Source organism: Alternaria ethzedia (assembly GCF_023757985.1).
Source record: "Alternaria ethzedia strain BMP 0044 chromosome Unknown scaffold_8, whole genome shotgun sequence".
NCBI lineage: Eukaryota > Fungi > Ascomycota > Dothideomycetes > Pleosporales > Pleosporaceae > Alternaria > Alternaria ethzedia.
In genome coordinates, this window is record NW_026056201.1 from 357,504 (window position 1) to 378,909 (window position 21,406).

A 21,406-nucleotide genomic window follows, 5' to 3' on the forward strand; every position below is an offset into this window, starting at 1 on the left:
GTCCTCGCATGATCTGAGCGTGGGTGTTCACCGTCGTCGAAGCCACCACCCCGCAGAAAGCTCTAGTCACCGTTGTGACAGGCTGGTGAGGAGTGCCGAGAAAGGCCGTCGTAATTCTGACAAGCAGACGAGTCCCGCGCGCTGATCGCAGCGAAGCCAGGTTTAAGGTTTAGTGAACAGGCGTGGACGAGAAAGTATCGGCGAAAGATGTGCTGCTCGTGCTATCCCTTGTGGGATGGCGCCTGTCGCCCCGCAGCCGCCCACAAATTCCCCAGAGAAAGACTAAGCCAGGGTGGCAGGTGGCAGCTTACATCTGCCAGGCCGTCCCCGATTCTTCCGCCAACCCTCCTCGCCCGTCTGACTTACGCACTCGCCCGCCCTGACTGGTTTTGCTCTGTTCTTGTGCATTCACGTCTTGAAACGCCTGGCGACTACATATCCAAACTTCAACTACGATCCACGGACGATACTCGAGTACCGGAGCAGCGGATGACAGAACGTGACACGATCTATCAGTGATCGCCCATTGGGCCTTGGACGGATACCACCTGACACCACCGCCGACGCGTAACGAACGACGCCAAAATGCCCGGAATACTCCCCATGAAAGTCATCAAGGTCGGCTCCGCCTGCCAGAGCCGCATCGCCCAAGCCTGTGACCGATGTCGCTCCAAGAAGATACGATGCGACGGCATCCGCCCCAGCTGCACGCAATGCACCAATGTCGGATTCGAGTGCAAGACGAGCGACAAGCTCAGTCGACGCGCATTTCCCAGAGGATACACCGAATCGCTAGAGGAACGCGTCCGCATACTCGAGGCAGAAGTTCGCGACCTGAAGGACCTCCTTGACGAGAAAGACGAAAAGATTGACATGCTATCACGCATGCATGCGCGTTCCCCGGCAGCGTTTTCGACCGCTAGACGACCATCCATACACTCTCCCGGTTCTTCCGACGTGCGAGAAGAACCACAAGAGAAGGAAGAGACGTTCAAGGTGCAGCAGGCACCGCTTCTGCTCGACGACCTGAACAAAGATTCGTATTTCGTGGGCAGCTCAAGTGGACGAACCCTTGTTGGTAAGATTCACGTTCTGTCGAGTGACGTGCAGCGCGTCTAACACTTCACAGAGGCGTTCAAGCAGAAAGCCCAAGAGACAGGTAGACTGTCCACCGACATCAACTCGAGCGCCTTCTTCGGCGCTGGAGCAAGACCGACTGCGACTCACCCCAAGCGCATCGTTTCATTCAAAGCCCCTCCTCGTCTGGTCTCAGATCAGATGATCAACATCTTCTTCCAAGAATGGGCTCCTCTATTCCCGATTCTCCATCGCCCGACCTTCTTGTCACTATACGAGCAGTATGTGGCCAGCCCGGATACCATGAGCGACAAGAAGTCGATTGCACAACTCAACTTGGTCTTTGGCATTGCCGCGCTGTCAAGCGACGTATGTAAACCTCGCAATCGCGTCTAGCAGAATGCTAACTTGTCCAGCCACGCGACGGTCAAGATGTAGAGTCATTCGAGGCTCAGTGGCAGAGCGCTGTCGAGAGCTTCTTGATGGACAATGACGTCGCAACGCTGCAGTGCCTTGTCCTTGCCCAGATCTTCTGCCTGCTGAGGGCTGATTACTCGCGGGTGCTCAAGTACAAGGGCTTGGCCGTCGGCCTGTCGCAACGTCTTGGCTTACATCAATCCCAGAAGCGCTTCGCACTCGATGCACTGACGAGCGAAACGCGCAAGAAGCTGTTCTGGTCGCTGTACACAGTCGACTGGTAAGTAGCCTTCGGCCGAACCCCGCCGTTACACTTACTGACCGCTCCTAGTCTCTCCGCTGCACACCTCGGACTACCGAAGCTGATCCGAGAGGAAGATGTGCACTGCGAGTATCCGGTAGATGCCGATGACGAATACGTCACCGAGAAGGGGTTCCTGCCGACCCTGCCCGGCGAGTACACCAAACTTTCCAGCGCACTGGCTCTCTTCCGCCTGTCGCGCATCCTGTCCAAGGTGCTGACGGAGCTCTACCCCGGATCGGCATCACATGATATCTCGTTCCGCACCATTGCGTCGCTCTCCGACGAGCTGGAGGATTGGCAGACTAACCTTGCGCCTCACCTCAAGCTGACGTTTGCGCAAGACAAGCCAAGCACCAACGTCACCAGCAGCAGATCACCTGTTTTGGTATGTCTCTTAATTCCTGCTGCATCTACCGAATGCTGACAAGCCTAGTCTCTCGTCTACCACCACATTAGGGCGCTTGTATACCGCCCAGCCGTTGTTGCTAATCTTGGCGACAAGGGCTCGTCGGCCGTTGTAGCCGTTGGCGATGCCTGCAAGCACATTGTGCAGATTGTCGAGCTCCTAGACGAGCGTAAGCTTAGCTTCTCGTTCTGCCTCAATCGCAATGAGGTTCTCGTCCAAGCCGGCTTCGGCCTGCTCTTCCAGACCCTGACGCTAGCTCGCGAGGGCAAGTTGATCAAGGACAGCAACCGTTTGGTATGTTCGGTCATGGACATGCTCGAGCGTGGAAATGCTGCTGGCTATGCCGAGTTCCGTCGCGTGGGCTGCGGCATCGTGGCTGTTCCTCAGGTGGAGCAAATGCCAGCCCCGCCTCTGTCGCGACACAACTCGGAGGGCCACATGGGAGCGCCTCTGGATACCTTCCGTGCTACCCAAAAGTCGCTCAAGGCTCTTGCAGCTCGCTTCTCACCAAGCATGATGAAGAATGCCCGACAAGACCAAGAGCCACGTCGCGCGACATTGCCTGCTCTCTCGCCCAGCGTGGGTGCGCATGCTAATCCTTCGCTGACAAGCTTGTCGTCCAGTCGATCAGAGCCTCCTGTCGCTCGTTCAGAACCGACCTTGAGCCCGCTGTCGCATCGTGCATCCTTTTCGATGCCAAACAAGCGTCGCCCAAGTCAGCCAACACCCCAGCACCAGCAACAACAACAACAGCAGCAGCAGCAGCAACGCAACATCGACTACCTCTCCTTCGCCAACGACCCACTCGCCAGCTACGCCCTCCAAAACAACCAAGGCATCAAAACCGAAGTCTCAACCTCCGACTGGGAGCGCCTCCTCTCCTCGCTAGACAACGGCCAAACAAACATTTACGACACCATCTACGGCGGCCCTCCAGCCGACGCCCTCGTCGACGTAGCACCTCAATCCGCCAACACAGACAACAGCAACGTGACATGGTCGCCAAATGTCTGGAACTGGAGCGCCTACAGCTCCGAAGCCCCACCACCTCAAAGCGTACTCAGCTTCAGCGATGAGAGCTTGACTAGTGGCGAGGAATTCAGCACCGGGGCTTGTGATTATGGGTCTACGCCTGGTAGCGATAGATTGTATCCTGGTATCATGATTCCGGGTGACTACGATAGCACGACGGGTTTGACGGGCTTGGATGCTACTTACTGTGGGTTGTAAACGGGGTGGTAGTGTTGATGATATCACGATGATTATGATGGGTTGTACAAACGGAGATTGGGTGTCTGGCGCATAGGGTTGAGGGTCCCTCACCTGTTGACGACACGGGTCTGGTTGAGCTTTTGCTGCTTTTGAGATACCACGCTTCTGGCCTGAGCGAAAGAGAGTCACGATGGGAATTGGATGGAGGGACGAGCTACTTTCTTTGTTCCCATGGAAATCTTCGTACATAGTCTTCTTGGTTAATTTAATTCAACATTTTCGACTTACCTCGCATCATAGATTCGTTAATCTACTCTCGTCCAGTCTTCTATACCGCCGTGAGCCTCTAATCTCGTCCTTCGTACATCACCGTCTCCCCAAACCTCCGGTCATCGGCAAATCCCGCCGGATGAAAGGATGTTATACCTCTCCCCTCGCGTGCGTCTCCAGCCACACACCCTCCCACTACCACGACACACAACCCTTACCTACCACGCCTACACACCCCGCACCCCAGCTAGCCCACTGCGCGACCCACATGGTTCGCACGTGGAGAAATATGCGGGGGGCTTGTCAGCCTCAGCCCATTCCAGCGTCAGCTTTCCACCTTGCCCTTGCCTGGGGAGTAAGTGGGGATCGCGATGCAAGGGTTTCGCGATCGGAGGCATACTGCGTAATGGGTGTTGCTTGAGAACGGACGCCCGTTTCACGCCAATAAACGCCATGGTGTGGTGAGATTGTGGGAATCCCAGTCGCTGTAGATGGTGTGGCGTAGCGCTAAGTATATATGGGTTGAGTATACGGAGTGTCATAGAGCGCCGCATGCGTTCAGCTCGTGGCAATTGTTTCTGCCCATGAAATGAAATAGAGAAGAATCTCATCGAGACATCACGATGCACAGCGTCATGATCGACGGGAAGGTACTTGGCTGGCTTTCCCGATCGGAGTCTACGCACACGTCACACATCGCGATCTGTTCCCCATGATGTACATATTCTACATTCTTATTGAGGGGTTGGAGCTAATCGGGGTATTGTAGCCAATCACAAAAAGAGACTGAGAAAGTTTCCGTCACTTGCTTCTGACAGGTCCGACAGGCTTGATCCTTATTCCTGATTGATGTTGGTGATGGGTCGGCCCTTTGGAGCAGGTAGCGCGTGGGCGTTGGAAATGCGGGGTGGGTAGACGCGATCACACCATGTTGTTGCAAGTGCAGGGACTGGGATGCCAATCATCGTTGCGAACGTGGTTATGGCGTACAGCTGGTGTTGAGGGGTATCGTGTGGTCGGGAGAATTCGGAGAGGTGGTATGCGTCGTCGCTGGGCGAACGTTCGAGAACTGTGCCAACATCTCGGTATCCGCTGAGCTGTCGACATCCAGTCTCTTCGTTCGTCCCTTGACATTCCCTTGTCGCGATGCATGCAAGCATATCCGAAGACACATTGCTCCACATAGCTCCGACATCGCCAATCTAGCGCAGGAACTCGGCGTTGAGGTAGTCGACAAAGACCTCCTTTATGCGTGCTTTGGAAAAGCTGTGTTGACGATTCAGGGTGATGAACTGGCGGCGGATACGTTGGAGTTGCGGGAGGGTCATTGGCGTCGCAGGGAGCTCGATGGGCTTCTCGACATCAGCCACGGCTATCTCTCCACCACCTTCGCCAGGGTGGTCTTTCTGGTACACCATTATCTGGGCGAGGATATCGGAGGTCGTCTTGTCGAGCTCGTAGAGGTAGTTCTGCTCTGTCGCTGGTTTCTACTCTGTGTTAGAGGCGTCTCAACACATTAGAAGAACTGGAGTACGCACCAGCACGGTCGCGAGGTTCGGCTTGACAGTCTTCATCTTGCCATCGCTGCTGACTATGGTGTCCCATATCTGGTCGCACGGCGGCTTCTCATCCTCCTCGACGACGATGAACAGCGGACTGTCCCATCGCGTCATGCCATTGGGCTCCTCGTACCGGAAGATGAGGTTCTCAAAGTCGTCCTCTTCGTATCCGCCATCGACATCTTTATCCGCCAAGAGCTTCTTGTTGTTCTCGCGACATCGTTCGGCGGGCGTGCCTATGTGCAGCTCTAGGACTGTCAGTCGTGCATCCCATCTGCGCACACGGTATACTGACAACGCAGCTTGGAGTCTGCAGAGCCTTGGCTTCGCAGTACAACTGGTAGCGGAAGCCCTTGATGTAGTTTAAGCCATCGGCGATAACGATGTCATCGCGCGACAAGACTCTTTTGACGGCGGAATATTCTTCCGCACGTGCATCCTTCTCGGCTTTGGCGGTATGGTAGACGGCGCGCGACACGCCCAGCGACTGGTCGTTGATGAGATGGACTTTTAGGCGGGAAGTGCGCGCATCAGGAGGCGAACTGGCGATCTTGGCCTCGAAGTAGTCTTTTAGCTGGAGGGCTCTGGTGGTCTTGCCCGCGGAAGGGAAGCCTTCGGGGGTGGGTTAGCTCGATGGCGGGGGAAAAGCATGGAGGGGAAGGTGGAACCTGAAATTAAAACGAGCTGCCCTGGTCAGTAGGCGAGTCTGGGGAAGGTTCAACGAGGACTTACGGGCATGATGCGAGTAGGGCGAGCAATGCTTTGCCTGCAAGAGGTAATCCGCGTAAAACTAAAGGAACCTGGCGTCTCGATGCGATGGCAAGCGTCGGCAGATCAGATTGGCCTGTGACGAAATTCACGAGCTAGCAGTCTGAGCCGCGGTCCAAGTAAAGCCATGGATTGTGCTGCCTATCTTGCAGGCGATTCCACCTTCCTTTTGCCTGTATCCTGCTTTGCCTCACCTTGTCCCGACTTCAGCCTTTATTGCACACGTCTAGACGAATTCGCTGGGATTGTTCCGGGTGACGCGCAGAAGATCGCCAATACAGGGTAATATCGAGCTACCACGGGTCCATATTTACTTTACCCATACCCTCGCCTCACCACCTTGTACACCCTTTCCACTCCTCTGCTCTCCTCGCCTTTATCGAAGACTTCGAAGACTCCACCACGACCCTACCAGCCATTCCCGCAGCCATGTCCAACTACTCGCAACAACACTACGGCGCCCCCAGCCGACCCGCCTTCTCTGCTCTCCAGTCCTCCAGCACCCCAGCCGCAAGCTACACCAGCACCTCCGCCTCAAGCCACGCCTCCTCACGCTCTTCGACGCAATCTGCTCCGCCCGTCTCGCCGTCGACAAGCCCCCAGAACCACCAGTACTTTGGCTCCCTGAACCAGCAGTCGCAACAGTTGCAGCAGCAGCCTCGCATGCAGGCCCAACGGCAGAACAGCTTCGAGTACCAACCGAACAGGTCAGGAGCCGGCCAGACGGCTGCTGAGACGACAAACTACCTCAACCAGGCTGCGCTGCTTGCTGAGGCTGCGAAACGGGCACAGATGGCCTGTGTGATGCGAGATCTCGACGGAATGGAACTATAATTTCCATACGACTTGGCTACAGATCCGTCGTAACACGACAAACACCACCGCGACAAGACCATGCACACCGCGAAAACATTCTGCCGGTCAAAGTCGGCCGTGAGCGGTCTACTTTACATGTGCATGCTTCCAACGGAGTGGGTCCGTCCATCAAAGTCTTCAAACTTCGCGAGGTTATCACTCCACCATTCTCACCGGAAACATTCTTCGCCATACCTTTCGCTTGAGCCTGCGGTGAAGAACGTACCGGTGCTGCGTTTACCGACTATACTGCCCGATATTCTTACCGCGGCTACTTCATTTCGATTGTACATACTTCTCCACTATCGGACCGACTAGGCTGTTCTGTCCACTTTGCACCTTTTCTTACTACGGAGCTCGTATCTTGACAGTTGTTCTTTGAGTAATCAGGCACGTTGGGGAATCCACTGTATTTTGTATTGTCGAAATGCAGTAGATGTCTTTGATGCCGTTGCCTAGGCACATCTTGGAGAAACCGAGCTCCCCCATACATCATCTATCTCATAGCTTGGAGTTCCACGGCGAAACAAACATCACACCGTCACTTTTTTTCATCATTTCTTTTTCCCCTTTCACATGTCGCGATCCTCGAGTCTAGACTTAATAGCAAACGAGCGCTTTGGGCATTGGCAGCATTTCTTTTTAGATGGACTACGCATGTGGATGCGGCATATTATATAGACCAATCAAGACACTTTGTCCAAAACCATTTGCGTTATTGATTGTCAGACTTCGCTTCTGCTATGCTCACGCGTGAAGGAACGTCGCGTTGCCCATTAGTTCGCGTGTGGACAGAACTACTTGAGTGAACACCGAGCGCGTCTGGTTGGTCATGTCGACCATCGTATAGCATCTAAACACCACATCAAAGTAACAAATTCAAGCAAAGATATGAGCATTGAGATGATAAATACAAGGACGAACAACAGACTTTTAAATACTAAGCAACGATGGCGTGCTCGCAACCCTTATCTCCTCCACGCAGCCTCGTGCGGGGTCCTTCACCGGAACCACCCCAAACGAGCCCGAGAAGATGAAAGGGCGTGCATATGCACATCCATATAACATGCATCGTATAAGAACGTGCAGCAAGGCAAGAAACCATAATAGAAACCCCGAGTAAACCGATACAAACCTGGTTTGCGCACCATTTGCCTACTGTGAGGCTCAACACCTCTGTACCGCATTGGGGATTTCCCTCCCTCGTTCGTCGCCTCACTTACTGACTGAATTCCTCATTGCCAATTGCAAAAGAGCACGGCAACCCGCTCCCCAACCACTCACTGACACGTGCCTCGCCTACAGCGCCCCTTTGAATCATCCGACCAATGCCAAACCAACGGGTCAACACACTTCTTTGGCGTCACCACCTCATCGCCCATCTTACTATCGCAGCGTGCCAGCGACGATGGCCGCAGTGCTAGTGACGATGAGCTTGATGCTGAGGGTGTCGGCCCTGTAGCCGTGAGCGGACGGCAGAAATTAATGACCACGATGCTGCCTGATGTGTTGTCTTCGCTGGAGCCGTAAGAGCGCCCTGGTTTGATCATAAAGACGAGGCGTTGGGAGTCGAGGACGCCGGTTACGCTGCGTGTGGTGGAGGATGATGTGTTAGTGGTGGGGAGTGTTGGGTTGAGTATGTTGTGCAGACGGGCTGAGCAGGGACAACGTGATGAGGGAGGGGGCCACATGCGGACTGGCGACTGGCGGTATAGTGTTTGCGTATCCACGAAGGAGGGCTTGGTGTCGTCGATGGGGGCTTTTCCTTTGCTGTTGCTGGTGCTGTTGTGAGCGGAAGTGAAGGAGAGGCCTAGTTCGCGGCGTGATCCTATCCGCAGTCTGAGGCATGGTGCTTGCGAGGGGTTGTTGCAGCAGCGGTCGTCTTCGACTAGATCGACGAAGGAGGTGCATGGGTAACTATAGGCCCTGAACTTTGTTCGAAAGAGGGTGAAGGAACGGGGTGAAGGATCTGTGGGGGAGAACTCAGGGTGTTGGCTCCAGCTGTAGAGATCGGGTGTTGGTTTCCATTGGGGATTGTTCGATGAATCTATGAGCGGGAGGAAGAGATCATCCTCAGGTCCGAGTAGTTCATCTGATGGTTCATCGGTATCGTCCTCTTCTTGAAAGTCCATCTTAGTAACGTAGAAGGTGCGTGACTGGCGAGAAGATGCTTGAGCCCATTCTCGACGCGACTCCACAATCACCGTCTCGTTTGTACGCTCATCAAGCTGTAGTGCAAGATCGGTCCATGAGTCGTGGATTGGACCTTGCTTGTGCTGTCGACGAAAGAGGCGCTCGTCTTTCTGAACGTCATCTGGTTTGTCCAGTGGGAAACGGACCACATGGTAGAAAGAAGTATAATCGATCTCTTCAACTTCAAAGGTGCCCTGGTTAGAGACAGCATAAAAGTAGTTGTTGTGGATTTCGAATGCGATGGTGGAGCCGATATCAGATCCGTGAAACTTATCAAGCAGTACTGGTCTTTCGCGTTCGGTTATCCGAAAGTCTTCATGGAGTGAGATGCCTTCAATCTCCCATTTGTGATGACCGTCATCGCCGATTCCAGTATGTGTGCCGTAGTATAAATAATGCTCATTATGTCTAACAAAAAGCTTAGAGCATTCGCTTAGTCGCACCGATTCGATCACTCTTTGTCCATCCGCAAGGTTCGCAGCCGTGTTGATGGCGAATATATGGCTGTCATCCGAGTTGTACTTTGGTATAGCATGCACAGAGAGGATCCGATCAGCATAGTAAAGTAAGCGTACGCTGATATTACCAAAAGCTCTGAACTTCGACTCCAAGATAGGCCGAATGATAGCTTGGAGATCGAGACGAATAGCTTCTGTTTGCGAATTGAGATCCGTGACGTGGACCACCCCAGCGTCGAAAATACATATAGTTCCCTGTCGATACAAAAAGTTATTTCCTTGGCCCAGAACGCGAGCTGAGAACGGGTGCGCAGTTGACAAAGCATTTCTTCTGTCATAAATAGCCTGAAAGGCTTGCTTGTAGGTAATCTTCTCTGTTCGGGCTAAAGACGCTTCCTGGGTGTGGGGATAGTTGATCTATAAGCAGCGTCAGCCTTTGGCGTAAGCAGATTGACCGTTTGGCGTCATCTGACCTCGACAGCACGCCTGACAACTGTCCTTTCGTCTAGTACGGCTCTTAAGTGTCGACATGTTTGGCTGAGATGAACAATATCCTCGAGATCCAAATCGAAGGTGATACAGAAGAGTAGATCAAAAGGTAGCCGATCAAGGGAAGTCGTCATAGAACGAGATAGAGATGTATAGAGATAAGGCAAATAGGGCACGCGAGCGAATTTCCATACGAGTGATTGGCTAAGAAGAAGCAAGATCTTGAGATCTCGACAAGAAAAAGGGTTCAAGCTAACGATAGGTGGCGTAAATCAGCTGTGGAGTACCGGTCGCTGGATGTGCAGAGAGCACGGGCTTTGAATGCTCCCACATGCGCAGAGCCGCATGTTACTAGGGCGCAGTTCCTCGCTAGGATATAGTCTAATTCATGTAATAGCGCCAGCAACCTTACGTTTCGCGTAAGCCCTGGTTGCTCTTCCCGTTTGCGGCTCGTCAGGCTGAGAAATCCGAAGCTATGAAGGCCCGATAAATATTGCGCGGGGTCGAATGGGGCCACGATGTGTTACACTCATACCGATGAGGAAGGATCATTTGCCGTGTTGCATGCGTTTGGAATACGAATATGTTGTGTGCCATAAGGGTCGGGCTGATGGGGTTGTGCCAAGTGAGCCGCATAGGTAGAGCTTCGCTTGACGTAAGCGTGCGGCTCTGCGCAAGTATACGGACCCACACAACCTTGCTCTTTCTTGTAGTCTCAGCCTCGGAGGCACCCCGCACAATTGCGAACTAAGAGTCTACCCCTCGGTGCTAGATGACCAGCTGACGGGTCGATGTGCTTTGCAAGGTTGCTTCAACATCGCTGGGAAGTTTCGGCCCCTATCATGCCGTGCGCATCAATGTACGCCTTGAGAAGTGCTCAGCCTTGCCATCGAGCCTTCAAGGATCCAACTGGAGTACTTCAACCGCCAGGCTAATTCTAAAACAGGTCGAGACCACTCCCTACACGTCCAGTGCCGCAATGATGCATGCTGAGGCACAGGCTCGGGCATGTAGACTTGATGCATGTTGATTGCCCTTGGCCCTGCTCGAGCATGATGCAGAAGTATCGGGGAAGCGGGACTATACGAAGCTATCTGCGATTTGTTGGGACCGTTCCACAAGACGTTGTGCGTTATAGCCCGGGAATCCAGGAGACTACCAATGGACCTAACCGATAGTGGGCTACGTAGTACGCCATGGGGCAGAAACTACACGCGATTCCTCATGTGATCGATCCTCGCGATGTATTGTGCCCTTCTAGGTTGGCGCAGAAGAAACTGAAAACCTGATTGCGGGAACCGATGGCGAGGGGACTACTCGAATGAGGTTTGAGTGGCCGTCCTTGCAGCTAGTTGGGCCCCATACCGACGAAGGGATGTGTGCCTCGTTGTTTCGACCGCGTCCAAACGGTGCTGGGAAATCGCGTCAGTCCATAGAGATTGTTGCACCTCTCGAAATTGTATGGCTTCACCAGCTCTTAGAGCGCCCGACTAATGGGCTCCGAACCTCGTGGCACGTAGCAACGTGTACAGCCGCGCATGACTGATCGTCGCGATTGCTCATGTGCTTCGTCGCATCGAGCTAGGCAATCAATCGGCCCATCGAAACGGAAGTGGAATAGTGAAGCGACGCAGCGGGGTCCAGTCTGTAGGCGTGGATGTTCGTCCTCCAGAGCAACTGGATCACAATAACTCAGAGATAAGCCACGAGCACTCATCACTGCTCTGGGCCAGCGCGTTGGCGTTCTTGACCTTCCCATCCGATGTATGGCCAGCCTTTTGGTAGACTCGAGTAGGGCGGCAAAGTATAGCGGCCTTTACAGCTTCCCGCATCCGGACATTCCAAATCGCACAAGCCGAAAGTCTTGCAGTAGCACTCTTTCGCGGTTGGGCAATGGACCGGAGGTTTACCGAAAATCACTATCAGTCATGTTAGCACATGATCCACGCCACTTGAAGAAGCAAAAAGCGCGCAGAGCCTCATCACGCGCGGGGTCGTGAGGTAGGGCGCGAAATGCCAGCGGATGTCGACTTACTGTGCCAGGAGTACTCAAACACCCTCCCACTGATAGCATCCCCCAGTTCAGTTCCCATAATCCAATCGCGGTACTTCTCATACTGCTCCTTGCTCCTCTCCCTAATCTTGTCCCTCGTTGCCGCAAACTGCGCACAGCAGCTCACACCAACAGCATCCGGCACCTTCTCACCCGGAAACAGGCTCTCAAAGGCCTTCTTATACTGTCCGCCCGCATGTACGGCCTCTCTGTGTTCGCCCGCTTCCGCCAGCGGCTTGATCTCGTTGGGGCAGCCGAGGGACCAGGCGCAGCGGATGTTGACGTAGCCCTCTTTCTCGAGGTAGGGCAGCTGGAAGTGGCGCAGCATGGGGAGGCCGTCGTAGTCGGGGTCGTCGTTGTGCCATTGGTAGCGGTTGGGGTGGATGAAGAGGACGTTGTCGGGGAGGGACGCGTAGTGGTCGATTATGTAGCTGCACGCGTATTCGTCGTTAGCATGCTGGACATGGGACGAAAGATAGTATAGATGGGGACGTACGTCAGATAGACCATGCTCTCTCGGCCCTTGTTCTTCGGCACCGTGAGCTCCGCGCTCGGATCGTCGACATGGTAGATATTCTTCTCCCAGTGCGGAAAGTACTCCTCGAGCCACGTTGCGTTCTCGGAACTCTGGCTGGCGACCACAAAGGCGGTCCGACGCGCTTTGATGCCATCGTTTGCTTTTAGCGGCTTCCCTTTCGGGTTGTGCGATGACTCGTCTGGCTGCTGCTCGTCGTAGAGTTCGTCGGGAAGGTGCGACTTGGCCGATCCAGCTGAGGCCGCCGTCTTGTCCCAGAGCGCGAACTTCAGATGGACGAAGAGGGCGGTGAGCAGGACGATATTGACGAGTATGACCACATTGCGAGCAGTGATTAGACGAGGCATGGCGCCACAAAACAAAGTGCCCACGATGTTTGCACGACGGTTTCCAGGAACCTGGGGCATCGGATATCACATGCGAACACCAGGGGCTGATCGGCGCTAGCCGATTCAAGCTCCCATTAGCGTGGTAGCGTAGAAGAAGCCAAGAATACGAAGGATGATCACAACTCTTTTCTATTCTCTACGGCATTCTATACTCGAAATCGTTCTACACACTGTGTACTATCCGCTCCGCCAACGCCGCAATACTCGTGCGCGAATCCAATAGATCCACCATGCCAACCTTGTACCCCAGCGCAACGTGGAACCAATTTCGTAACTCGGCTGCAATCAAACTATCGACGCCATGGTCCGACACAGCACGCGCGCAATTCACAGTCGTTGGATCAAGCAAGAGCATAGTCGCAACCGCGTTGGATATGGCTGATGTGACGAGTGCGAGGGTTTCCGCGTGGCACGCGAGTTGATCTGAGCCAGGGGCAGCGTTGCGAGCCTTTTGCACAGCAGCACCGAATGCGTCGCGGACCTGCGCTGTGGATGAGCGTGCAGTGTCCTTCTGTGGAGAGTCGGCACCGCCCTCTTCCTGGCGCAAAGCATCTTCGAATGCACGGATCACATGGGAAACGCGAGCGTCGCCATGCCAGCGAGGTGTTGCGACGCTTCGGATACCCATCTCAGCGTCGTCGCGCTCTTTTGCGAGCATGTGTGCCGGATCCATGTATGTTACGTAGGTAGCGGCGGCGAGGGGGTCAGCGGCAGTTACATTGGAAGGGGGAAGAAACGCTGGCTCGAGAAGGCGGAGGAAGTAGCTTTCAGATTCAGTCAGGACTTTGTTGCGTGCCATCAAATCCAATGTGGTGGTGTCGGTGCTTAGGTGGCCAACGTCGTTGACAAGGCCGAATTGAGCAGCCGTAGCAGGCAGACCCAGACGGCGGCGATAGCGTGCGAACTGGTCCTGGAAGTTGTTGGCGGCCGTGTACGCAGCCTGAGTCGCGAAGCTCAGAACCGAGAGGATGGAAGTGGTCATGACGAAGAATTCCAACGGCAAGTGTTTGGTGGTGTCGTGTAGATTCCGCGTGCCAAGTACTTTCGCGGCGAGGCCATCCTGCCAGCCAGGGGCTGTCACCTTGTCGAAAGAGATATCTTGGTAGGAAACGGCGCAGTGGACGATGCCCTTGAGTTCGCCAATGGTGGATGCGTACTCAACGGCTTTTGCGACACTCTCTCGAATACCGAGATCGCAAGCAACGGGATGTACACGAATACCAGATTCGGCGAGCCTGTCCACAAGTGTCTGCGCTTCGGGCGCGCTCCCACCACGGCGGGACAAGATAACGAGCTCTCGTGCACCACGATCACCCATCCACTGGATAATAGACCGTCCCAGACCGCTCAGTCCACCAGTGATGATGTAGCAGGCTGCTGGGTCGAAGGTGACGGCTGGTGGTGCCTGTACCATGCGTATCAGTGAGTTTGACGCGAATGACACAACTAGCTTGCCAACATGTTTGCCTTTGGAGAAAGCCAGCAACGTCTGGTGGAGTTGGGAGATGTCCGAGATAGCCAGAGGTTGGATGGGACTGATGCGCCCAGCACGGTAGTGAGCGTCCACCGCGGTCATAAGCTCGGCACCTAGTTTAGGGTCGCGATCTACGACACGGGCAAGATCGAAAGATGAGAAGCTGGCGCTCTTCTGAAACAGCTCAAGGCCGATTGCACGGGCATCCTCGACGTCTGCGCGGCCAATGTCGATTAGATGGCCGAGTGGAGCGAGTGCTTTGGCTGTCTCATGAAGCATATCACCCTGAGCAGTGCTGAGAATGACATCGAAGCCCCCGTTGCGCGTGGCAGCCGCAGCACGATTCATTTCGGCCTTTTCACGTGCCGAAAACACATTCGCAGGGGGTAGGCCAATCGTCTTTACAAGGAATTGCAGCTTTTCTTGCGAACCAGCCATAGCAAAAACTTGGGCGCCCTTGGCACGGGCGAATTGGATGGCAGCCAGGCCGACACCGCCTGAGGCTGACTGAATCAAGACACTCTGGCCCTGATGCAGACGGGTAAGGTGTTCGAATGCGTAGACTGCCGTCATGTAGACAACAGGCATGGTGGCCATGTGAACAAGATCATCGGTGGGTCTTACTTTGCAAGCGAAAGCTGAAGGTACGCGAGCATAGTTGCCGAAATGGCCTTTCCCTAGGCCGTAGACTGGGTCTCCGACCGCGAAAGAGCTTGCAGCATCAGTCCCGACCTGAGTGACGATACCAGCGTACTCAGATGACAAGTTATTGCCGTCGAAGCGGCCAGTAGCCAAGACTAGATCCTTCCAGTTGAGACCGACGGCAGTAACCTTAACCTCAATGTAGTCACATGACAGGGATTGTTTGCGCAGCTCTGTGTAGGGACGGAAGTACAAGGAGCTGAGGATACCCGGTGTTTCAAAGGCAGCGCGGACAGGGCCTTGTGTATCCAGTGGTAGAAGCTCAGCGCCATGAGTAGCTGGTGTAACGAGAGGCTCCGCATAAGCAGACAACGCAGGCTCGGGCAGCAGGCGACTCACCCACAGGCAGCCGCCATGCCAGGCAAATTCGCGGTCTTCGCTCGTCTCGCTATTAATGGGTCGCTGCAAGGCTTGCTCGCAGTCGACCAGGACGCGAAGGAGTTCGTCACTTTGCTGCAGATCGTCCAGAATAAAGTGGTCGGCGTCTATATCGACTGAGCAGAAGCGGCCTGTGGGTGCCTCAGTTGAGATGGTGCGTAGTAGACCGCCAGCAATAGCGCCGTCAGGACTACGGCCGACTGCCATGCCTGTCGAGGTGAGCCATAGCATGCTACTGGTATGATGAGTAAGGTGCTGGAAGAGCTCCAGCTGGCGCTCATCGGCAGCGAGCAATAGATGGTCATCATCCAGGAAAGCCACTACACGAGCGTCGACAGGCAATTCGCGGACCGAGCTGTCAAGTCGTACCGTCTTCGTCGATTCTCCGCGACATTCCAGCACACGGGCTAGTTGAGCGAGCAGAGGCGGTGGTTGTGCTGTGCTATGAAGAAAATGCACAGGCTGAATAGCCACACGCGCCGCATCCACAGCTTTTTCAGCCATATCGACCACGCCGGCCACGACAACACTCGACTGGGTCCAAGGCGCGGGATAGTCGTCCAGCACGATTTCGGCTCCTCTAAACCCGACCGAACGCAGCGTCGCGTCCCAGCCGGCCACATCGAGAAAAGGCCGCTGCATGCGTCCGTCATTCACACCGTGCCAGTATCCTTCTTGTGCACCGCCGATCATGTCGACCCACGCACTGCTGCCCGTCACTTCGGCCAGCACCAATTTTCCGCCAGTTTTGAGTAGCTTGCGCGCCGTCTGCAACGCTTTTGCAACCGATGCAGCCGTGTGCACGGCCTGCGACGCAAACACCACATCGTACGCCGCCTCGAAGCCCGCTGGCAGCGTGTCTTGTTCCATGTCCAGCACTGAAAAGTGCACATCGCCGTAATTGCTGAGCTGCGATCGCGCCGCCTGCAGCGCATTTTCGCTCGTATTTGTTACTGTGTAGTCGCGGTATCGCTTGATACTGTTCCCACTGTTGAGCGTCTCGAGCACTAAGCGCGCCGTCTGACCCTTCCCGCCCTTGAGTTCCAATATCCGAAGGCTCGGATTGACATGAGCCATTGAGTCGAAAACAGTAGATAAGTGAGTGTGAACCCCCGTTACGAACAGGCTCTTCTCAAAAAAGTCAGTCAGCAGCCCGCCTTCAGCCAGGACCGCTTCGCCACTTCTGCGCCTGTCCATGATATCAACCATGTGTGCGTGAAGCCGCTGCATACACCTGACTTCGACAAGATGACCGTGGCCTTCATATGCCTCTCGCAGACGTCGCTTGCGATCCTCCGCCGAGAGTTCTGTTGACTGCTCAGCTTGACCTCTCTTGGCCAACTGTCGAAGCTTTGCGATATAGCGTTCCGTTGTTCCCAAACCATCGATTTCCATTGAGTCAGTGTCATTCAAGAGCGTCTCAGTCACGTCGATGGCGATGAGCGACGCCATACTATCGAGCTGAGCAAGCACTGGTCCTTGAGCGACATTCTCCGACGGTGCTGGGAATAGTAAACGAGCCTGCTCATTACGGAGACTTCCGAAATCTGGCTTGTACACCATACGTGTGAACGGGCTCGAAAAGCCCCTGGCTCCGGTCTTGTCTGGAGACGTTGCCTCTAAGCTGTAACTAACGCAACGGAGGTCCTCAATGTCCACAAGGATATCGCCCGCCTCATCCTGAAGCTGTAGCTGGAGGTACGCAGATCGAAGGCCCTTGAACTCGCCGTATGCGACCGCTGTACCCGATGCTTGGTCAATATTACTCTTGACACGCAGCTCAGACAAGTGAATGGGAACGAATGCTGTCGTCGTTTTGTCCGTTTGGCCTCCATGGGATGCGAGGAGGCCAAGTTGGATCATGGCATCTAATGAGGCGGGATGGATAGCATATTCAGATTCTCCACCTCTAATCATGCCCGCCGTAGTCTGTAGATTGAGTCTGGCAGCGGCATGATTCTTGGTCGGGTCGGCGCGTATCTCAGACAAGGCTTGGAACGCAGGGCCGTAGCCAAGACCTATCGCAGCGAACTTCTTGTACCAGCTGCGCGCATTCACCGTTCGAGATTCGGAAGCTACACTCATCGTTTCAACTTGCGAGTGCTCAGAGATGTCCACCTTGACCATTCCGGTGCAGTGTTCCGTCCATTGCTCCGTTTCACGTGTAACGGAGCTGACTGAGAAACCGACCCAAGCCGGCTCTTGTGCAGTAGCTTTGTCGTCAAGCACCAGGCTGAGCATGATCTCGATACCATACTGATCCTCAGGGATGTTCAGTGCTGACTTGATATTGACGTTGCGAAGTGAGTGCCCTAGAATTGGCTGTGCGTCCTCGGTTGCCTGGTAGAGCTGCGTTGCCGCCACCATTGCCATACACATATATCCAGCAGCCGGGAATACAACATTGGGCAGCAGACGATGATCACTCAACCAGGGGAGGTCTTTCAAACGTAGCACGTTGCGGTATTGCGGTCGAAGTTTCGCGTTGCCAGCTACCCTAGATCCGATAAGGTCATGCCTGGGGATGGTACGAAGACGATATTCCTTGCTAGCCCGGCTCTCATAGTAAGCGACTGGTCCGTACGTGAACTGATATGGCGGAAGATCAATAGCGGTAGTGCCGTGTTCTAGCGCCCCAACACCTGCATCTACCGCGTTCACGGCAGCCAAGTCGATCTTAGCGTTGAGACCAAATAGTGACCCGGCGAGCTGTAGCAAAGATCTTGCATTGTCTTCTCCTCGCTTCAACGCGTACGCATATGGAAGTGGCTTGCCGATGCTCTTTAGAATCTGGTCAAGCGGGCTTCTTAGCGCCGGGTGCGGTCCGATTTCCACGAACGCCTTGACATCGAGTTCTTCCTGCCCTGCCAAGCTGGCGACTGCGTCTGAGAATTGGACGGGTGACTCAAGATTGGCTCTCCAGTATGAAACCGGAAGGTTCGCTCCTGCAAGACTCTTCCAAGGAGTGACCGATGAAGACCAAGGGATATGAGGGTACTTTGGGCGCTGGTCTTTCAGTCCGGACTTCTCGAGATACGCCATGCCATCGGTGAGCAGTGTCTCATACGCATGGCCAAGCGCAATCATGTGATGTGAGTGATATGCATTTCCACCCGTCTTCAGAAGTCGGTTGAAGACGCCGTCGTGCGTGAGGGTCGTAGCGAGCCGCTTCACAGCCTCCTCGTCTCCAGAGAGCGTCAGGCTGCCGGGCGAGTTGACAGCTGCAATCTTGATGTATTGCTCGAGCCCCTCAAGGTACTCATTGGCCTGCTCACGATCTAGACTGACAGCCAGCATGACGCCCTTCTTCTTATTCTGCGCCACAGCTTGCCCGCGGAAGAAACTCGCAGCAATCGCTTCAGCGGCAGTAATGCGACCGGCCGCGTAAGCAGCTGCCATCTCGCCAGAGGAGTGTCCCACGACACCTGCAGGGCTGACAGACCATGAGGCAAGGAGGTCAACGAGACCGATCTGTACCGCTGTACAGACTGTCTGCGAGACATCCGGCATCTGCACGCGGTCCGGTTCGCAGTTTCCAGAAAGTATCTCTGCAATATTCCAGGACGGCGCTCCAGGTAGAGATTCGAGTACACGGTCCAGATAGTCGACTGACGTGCGGAAGACATTGTAGTCGAAGAGTTGGGCGCCCATGGCATGCCACTGCGCGCCCTGCCCGGTGAAGACGAAAGCTAGACGCGACTCATCGGGCGGACTTGAGAAGGTCTTTTCCACATTCTTCACCAGTCCCTGCGCAACGTCGTGTTTGCTAAAGATGCGGAAAGTCCGTTGTGCAAGTTTGGAACGTCGCGCTGCGAGTGTGTATGCCACGTCTCCTAGTGAATGTTTATCGATGACACGAGCGAGTGCGTCTATGTTGGCATTGAGGGAAGTGTCGCTGTGAGCAGCGAAAGGTAACAGCACCAGTTCACGTGTGCTGACATCTGCTTTTCTAATTTTCGTAGGAGGTTGAGGCGTAGAGAGCTGAGATACCGCCAAGCCATTCCCATGGCTGTGAGTCGAGCCGTTCGCATGGCCATTCGCGTGCCCATTGACGGGTCTGATTCTGTTGACGATACCCGGCTTGACATAGTCCGGATATACGACTTCCACGTGGTCGAGAATGCAGTGCCCGATAGAACCGCCAAATCCAGCAGACGTAACACTGGCGCGTCGCAGCTTGTCTTCTGGCCATGGCATGACTTCGGTAACGACCCTCGCTTTGGCCTTGTCAAAATCGATCCTGGGGTTCAACGTCGTCACACCGATGCTAGGCGGAATCACCCCGGCTTCAAGGGCGAGTACGACTTTGAAGATACTTGCAAGAGCTGCAGCACCTTCAGTATGCCCAAGATTGGTCTTGACGGATCCAATCAACAAACGATCCTCCTCTGAGCTGGATCGTCCCGGCCCAAACACCTTACCAGCAGCCTCTACCTCGAGTGGATCGCCGACCCGTGTGCCCGTCCCGTGGCACTCGAGAAATGGAGTTTCGGAAGGAGACAATTTACCAGCATTGTGGTACGCCTTGCGGATGATGTCCTCCTGAGCAGTCCCACTTGGGTGCGTTATCCCGCTGGAACGACCGTTGGCGCCAATAGCGCTGCCGCGAACGAGTGCACGAATCGGATTTCCGTGCTGCATGGCCTGTTGCGGCTTCTTCACGTAAATAGCTGCGAAGCCCTCTCCACGAGCGTAGCCATCAGCTGCGGCATCAAACGCATGGCTCATGGATGTACCAGACAGGGCTCCCAACTTGTCCATGGCGATCTGCATGCTTGGATCCATGATGTAGTTCGCTGTCGCCACAATCGCCGAGTCGCAGTCTCCATCCCGGATCGCCTGGATCGCCATATGGAGTCCGTACATGGCAGATGTGCAGGCACTGTCCAGCGTAACGCTTGGCCCGCGCAAGTTGAACACGTAGTTGATGCGGTTGCTGAGGATGTTGTGACACACCCCTGTGGTAGCATGTGGCCTGGCATACTCCCAGTCACGTGTCTGCGCATACGAGTTGTCGTAGGATATATCGGCGACATAGACACCCGTGCGTGTCCCATTAACACTTTCCCACGTCTCGCCTGCGCTCTCCAATGACTCGTACACCACTTCAAGTAGCTTACGTTGAGAAGGGTCGATAGTCTCTGCTTCGAGGCCTGAGATCCCGAAGAAAGATGGATCGAATAGTCGTGGATCTTCAGTCACCACGTAGCCTCCCTTTGCTGCCGTGGTGCCTGGTCTCTCTGGGTTCGGATGATAAAAGCCCTCTGCCGAAAAGCGTGGCGCCGCCCAATCCTGGTAGCCGGAGCGTTTGTTTAGCAAAAGTTCCCACAGGTCCGTAGGATTACGGACGCCTCCAGCCCAGCGGCAACCTGAACTGCGTCAGCACAAGCTCATTTTATACAGGTATTGCTCGATCACATACCCATCCCGACTATCGCCATAGGCTCAGGGTCTTCTGATCTAGCCATCTTCAATCGTCTAATAGTCGTTGTAAAAGTGCGAAGCTACAAACAGCAAAACGATACTGAACTATTGCAATGGTTCAAGCAAGCCAATGCACTTCAATTTGAGAGGATATATGTGTTGAACGGTCCTATCAATTCCAAGGCTGCCTCTCGGGGAACCCACACTCCGGTCTCTACAATCGATCAGCTACATGAACGGGCAGAAGATCGTGTGTAATCCGCTGATGTTGCGCCGATAGGCCTCATTACCAAAGAACGAGATAAGCCCATGCCAAGACAGTCTTCGCAGCTGAATCCCGTCAGCTTACTAGCCGTCAAAATTCGGCCGAAACCGGCTATGCAAACTATCAGCATTTCTGCACAGATGTGGGGAGCATACGGGGGAGAAAGGCCATCCCTTGC

At 54.6% G+C, this 21,406-nt stretch overlaps 5 protein-coding genes across 5 annotated transcripts; 2 read left to right on the forward strand and 3 right to left on the reverse strand.

Annotated features, from left to right (window-relative positions):
- Positions 1 to 585: 585 nt before the first annotated feature.
- On the forward strand, positions 586 to 3,434 carry J4E87_004337 (uncharacterized protein; the record flags this gene model as incomplete). Its single annotated transcript, XM_049375958.1, has 5 exons — positions 586 to 1,078; positions 1,130 to 1,446; positions 1,494 to 1,774; positions 1,826 to 2,183; positions 2,232 to 3,434. 5 exons carry the CDS (start codon positions 586 to 588, stop codon positions 3,432 to 3,434), a joined length of 2,652 nt encoding a protein of 883 aa, XP_049234167.1.
- A 1,454-nt stretch (positions 3,435 to 4,888) lies between these two features.
- J4E87_004338 (uncharacterized protein) lies at positions 4,889 to 5,983 on the reverse strand (the record flags this gene model as incomplete). The annotated part of the gene is made up of 5 exons (XM_049375959.1): positions 4,889 to 5,173; positions 5,225 to 5,493; positions 5,537 to 5,857; positions 5,914 to 5,929; positions 5,978 to 5,983. 5 exons carry the CDS (start codon positions 5,981 to 5,983, stop codon positions 4,889 to 4,891), a joined length of 897 nt encoding a protein of 298 aa, XP_049234168.1.
- Positions 5,984 to 6,442: 459 nt separating this feature from the next.
- On the forward strand, positions 6,443 to 6,847 carry J4E87_004339 (uncharacterized protein; the record flags this gene model as incomplete). Its single annotated transcript, XM_049375960.1, has 1 exon — positions 6,443 to 6,847. The coding sequence occupies one exon, from the start codon at positions 6,443 to 6,445 to the stop codon at positions 6,845 to 6,847; it is 405 nt and encodes a 134-aa protein (XP_049234169.1).
- A 4,877-nt stretch (positions 6,848 to 11,724) lies between these two features.
- Positions 11,725 to 12,943, reverse strand: J4E87_004340 (uncharacterized protein; the record flags this gene model as incomplete). The annotated part of the gene is made up of 3 exons (XM_049375961.1): positions 11,725 to 11,927; positions 12,044 to 12,492; positions 12,558 to 12,943. 3 exons carry the CDS (start codon positions 12,941 to 12,943, stop codon positions 11,725 to 11,727), a joined length of 1,038 nt encoding a protein of 345 aa, XP_049234170.1.
- A 205-nt stretch (positions 12,944 to 13,148) lies between these two features.
- On the reverse strand, positions 13,149 to 21,007 carry J4E87_004341 (Type I Iterative PKS; the record flags this gene model as incomplete). Its single annotated transcript, XM_049375962.1, has 2 exons — positions 13,149 to 20,908; positions 20,962 to 21,007. The coding sequence occupies 2 exons, from the start codon at positions 21,005 to 21,007 to the stop codon at positions 13,149 to 13,151; spliced, it is 7,806 nt and encodes a 2,601-aa protein (XP_049234171.1).
- Positions 21,008 to 21,406: the final 399 nt, after the last annotated feature.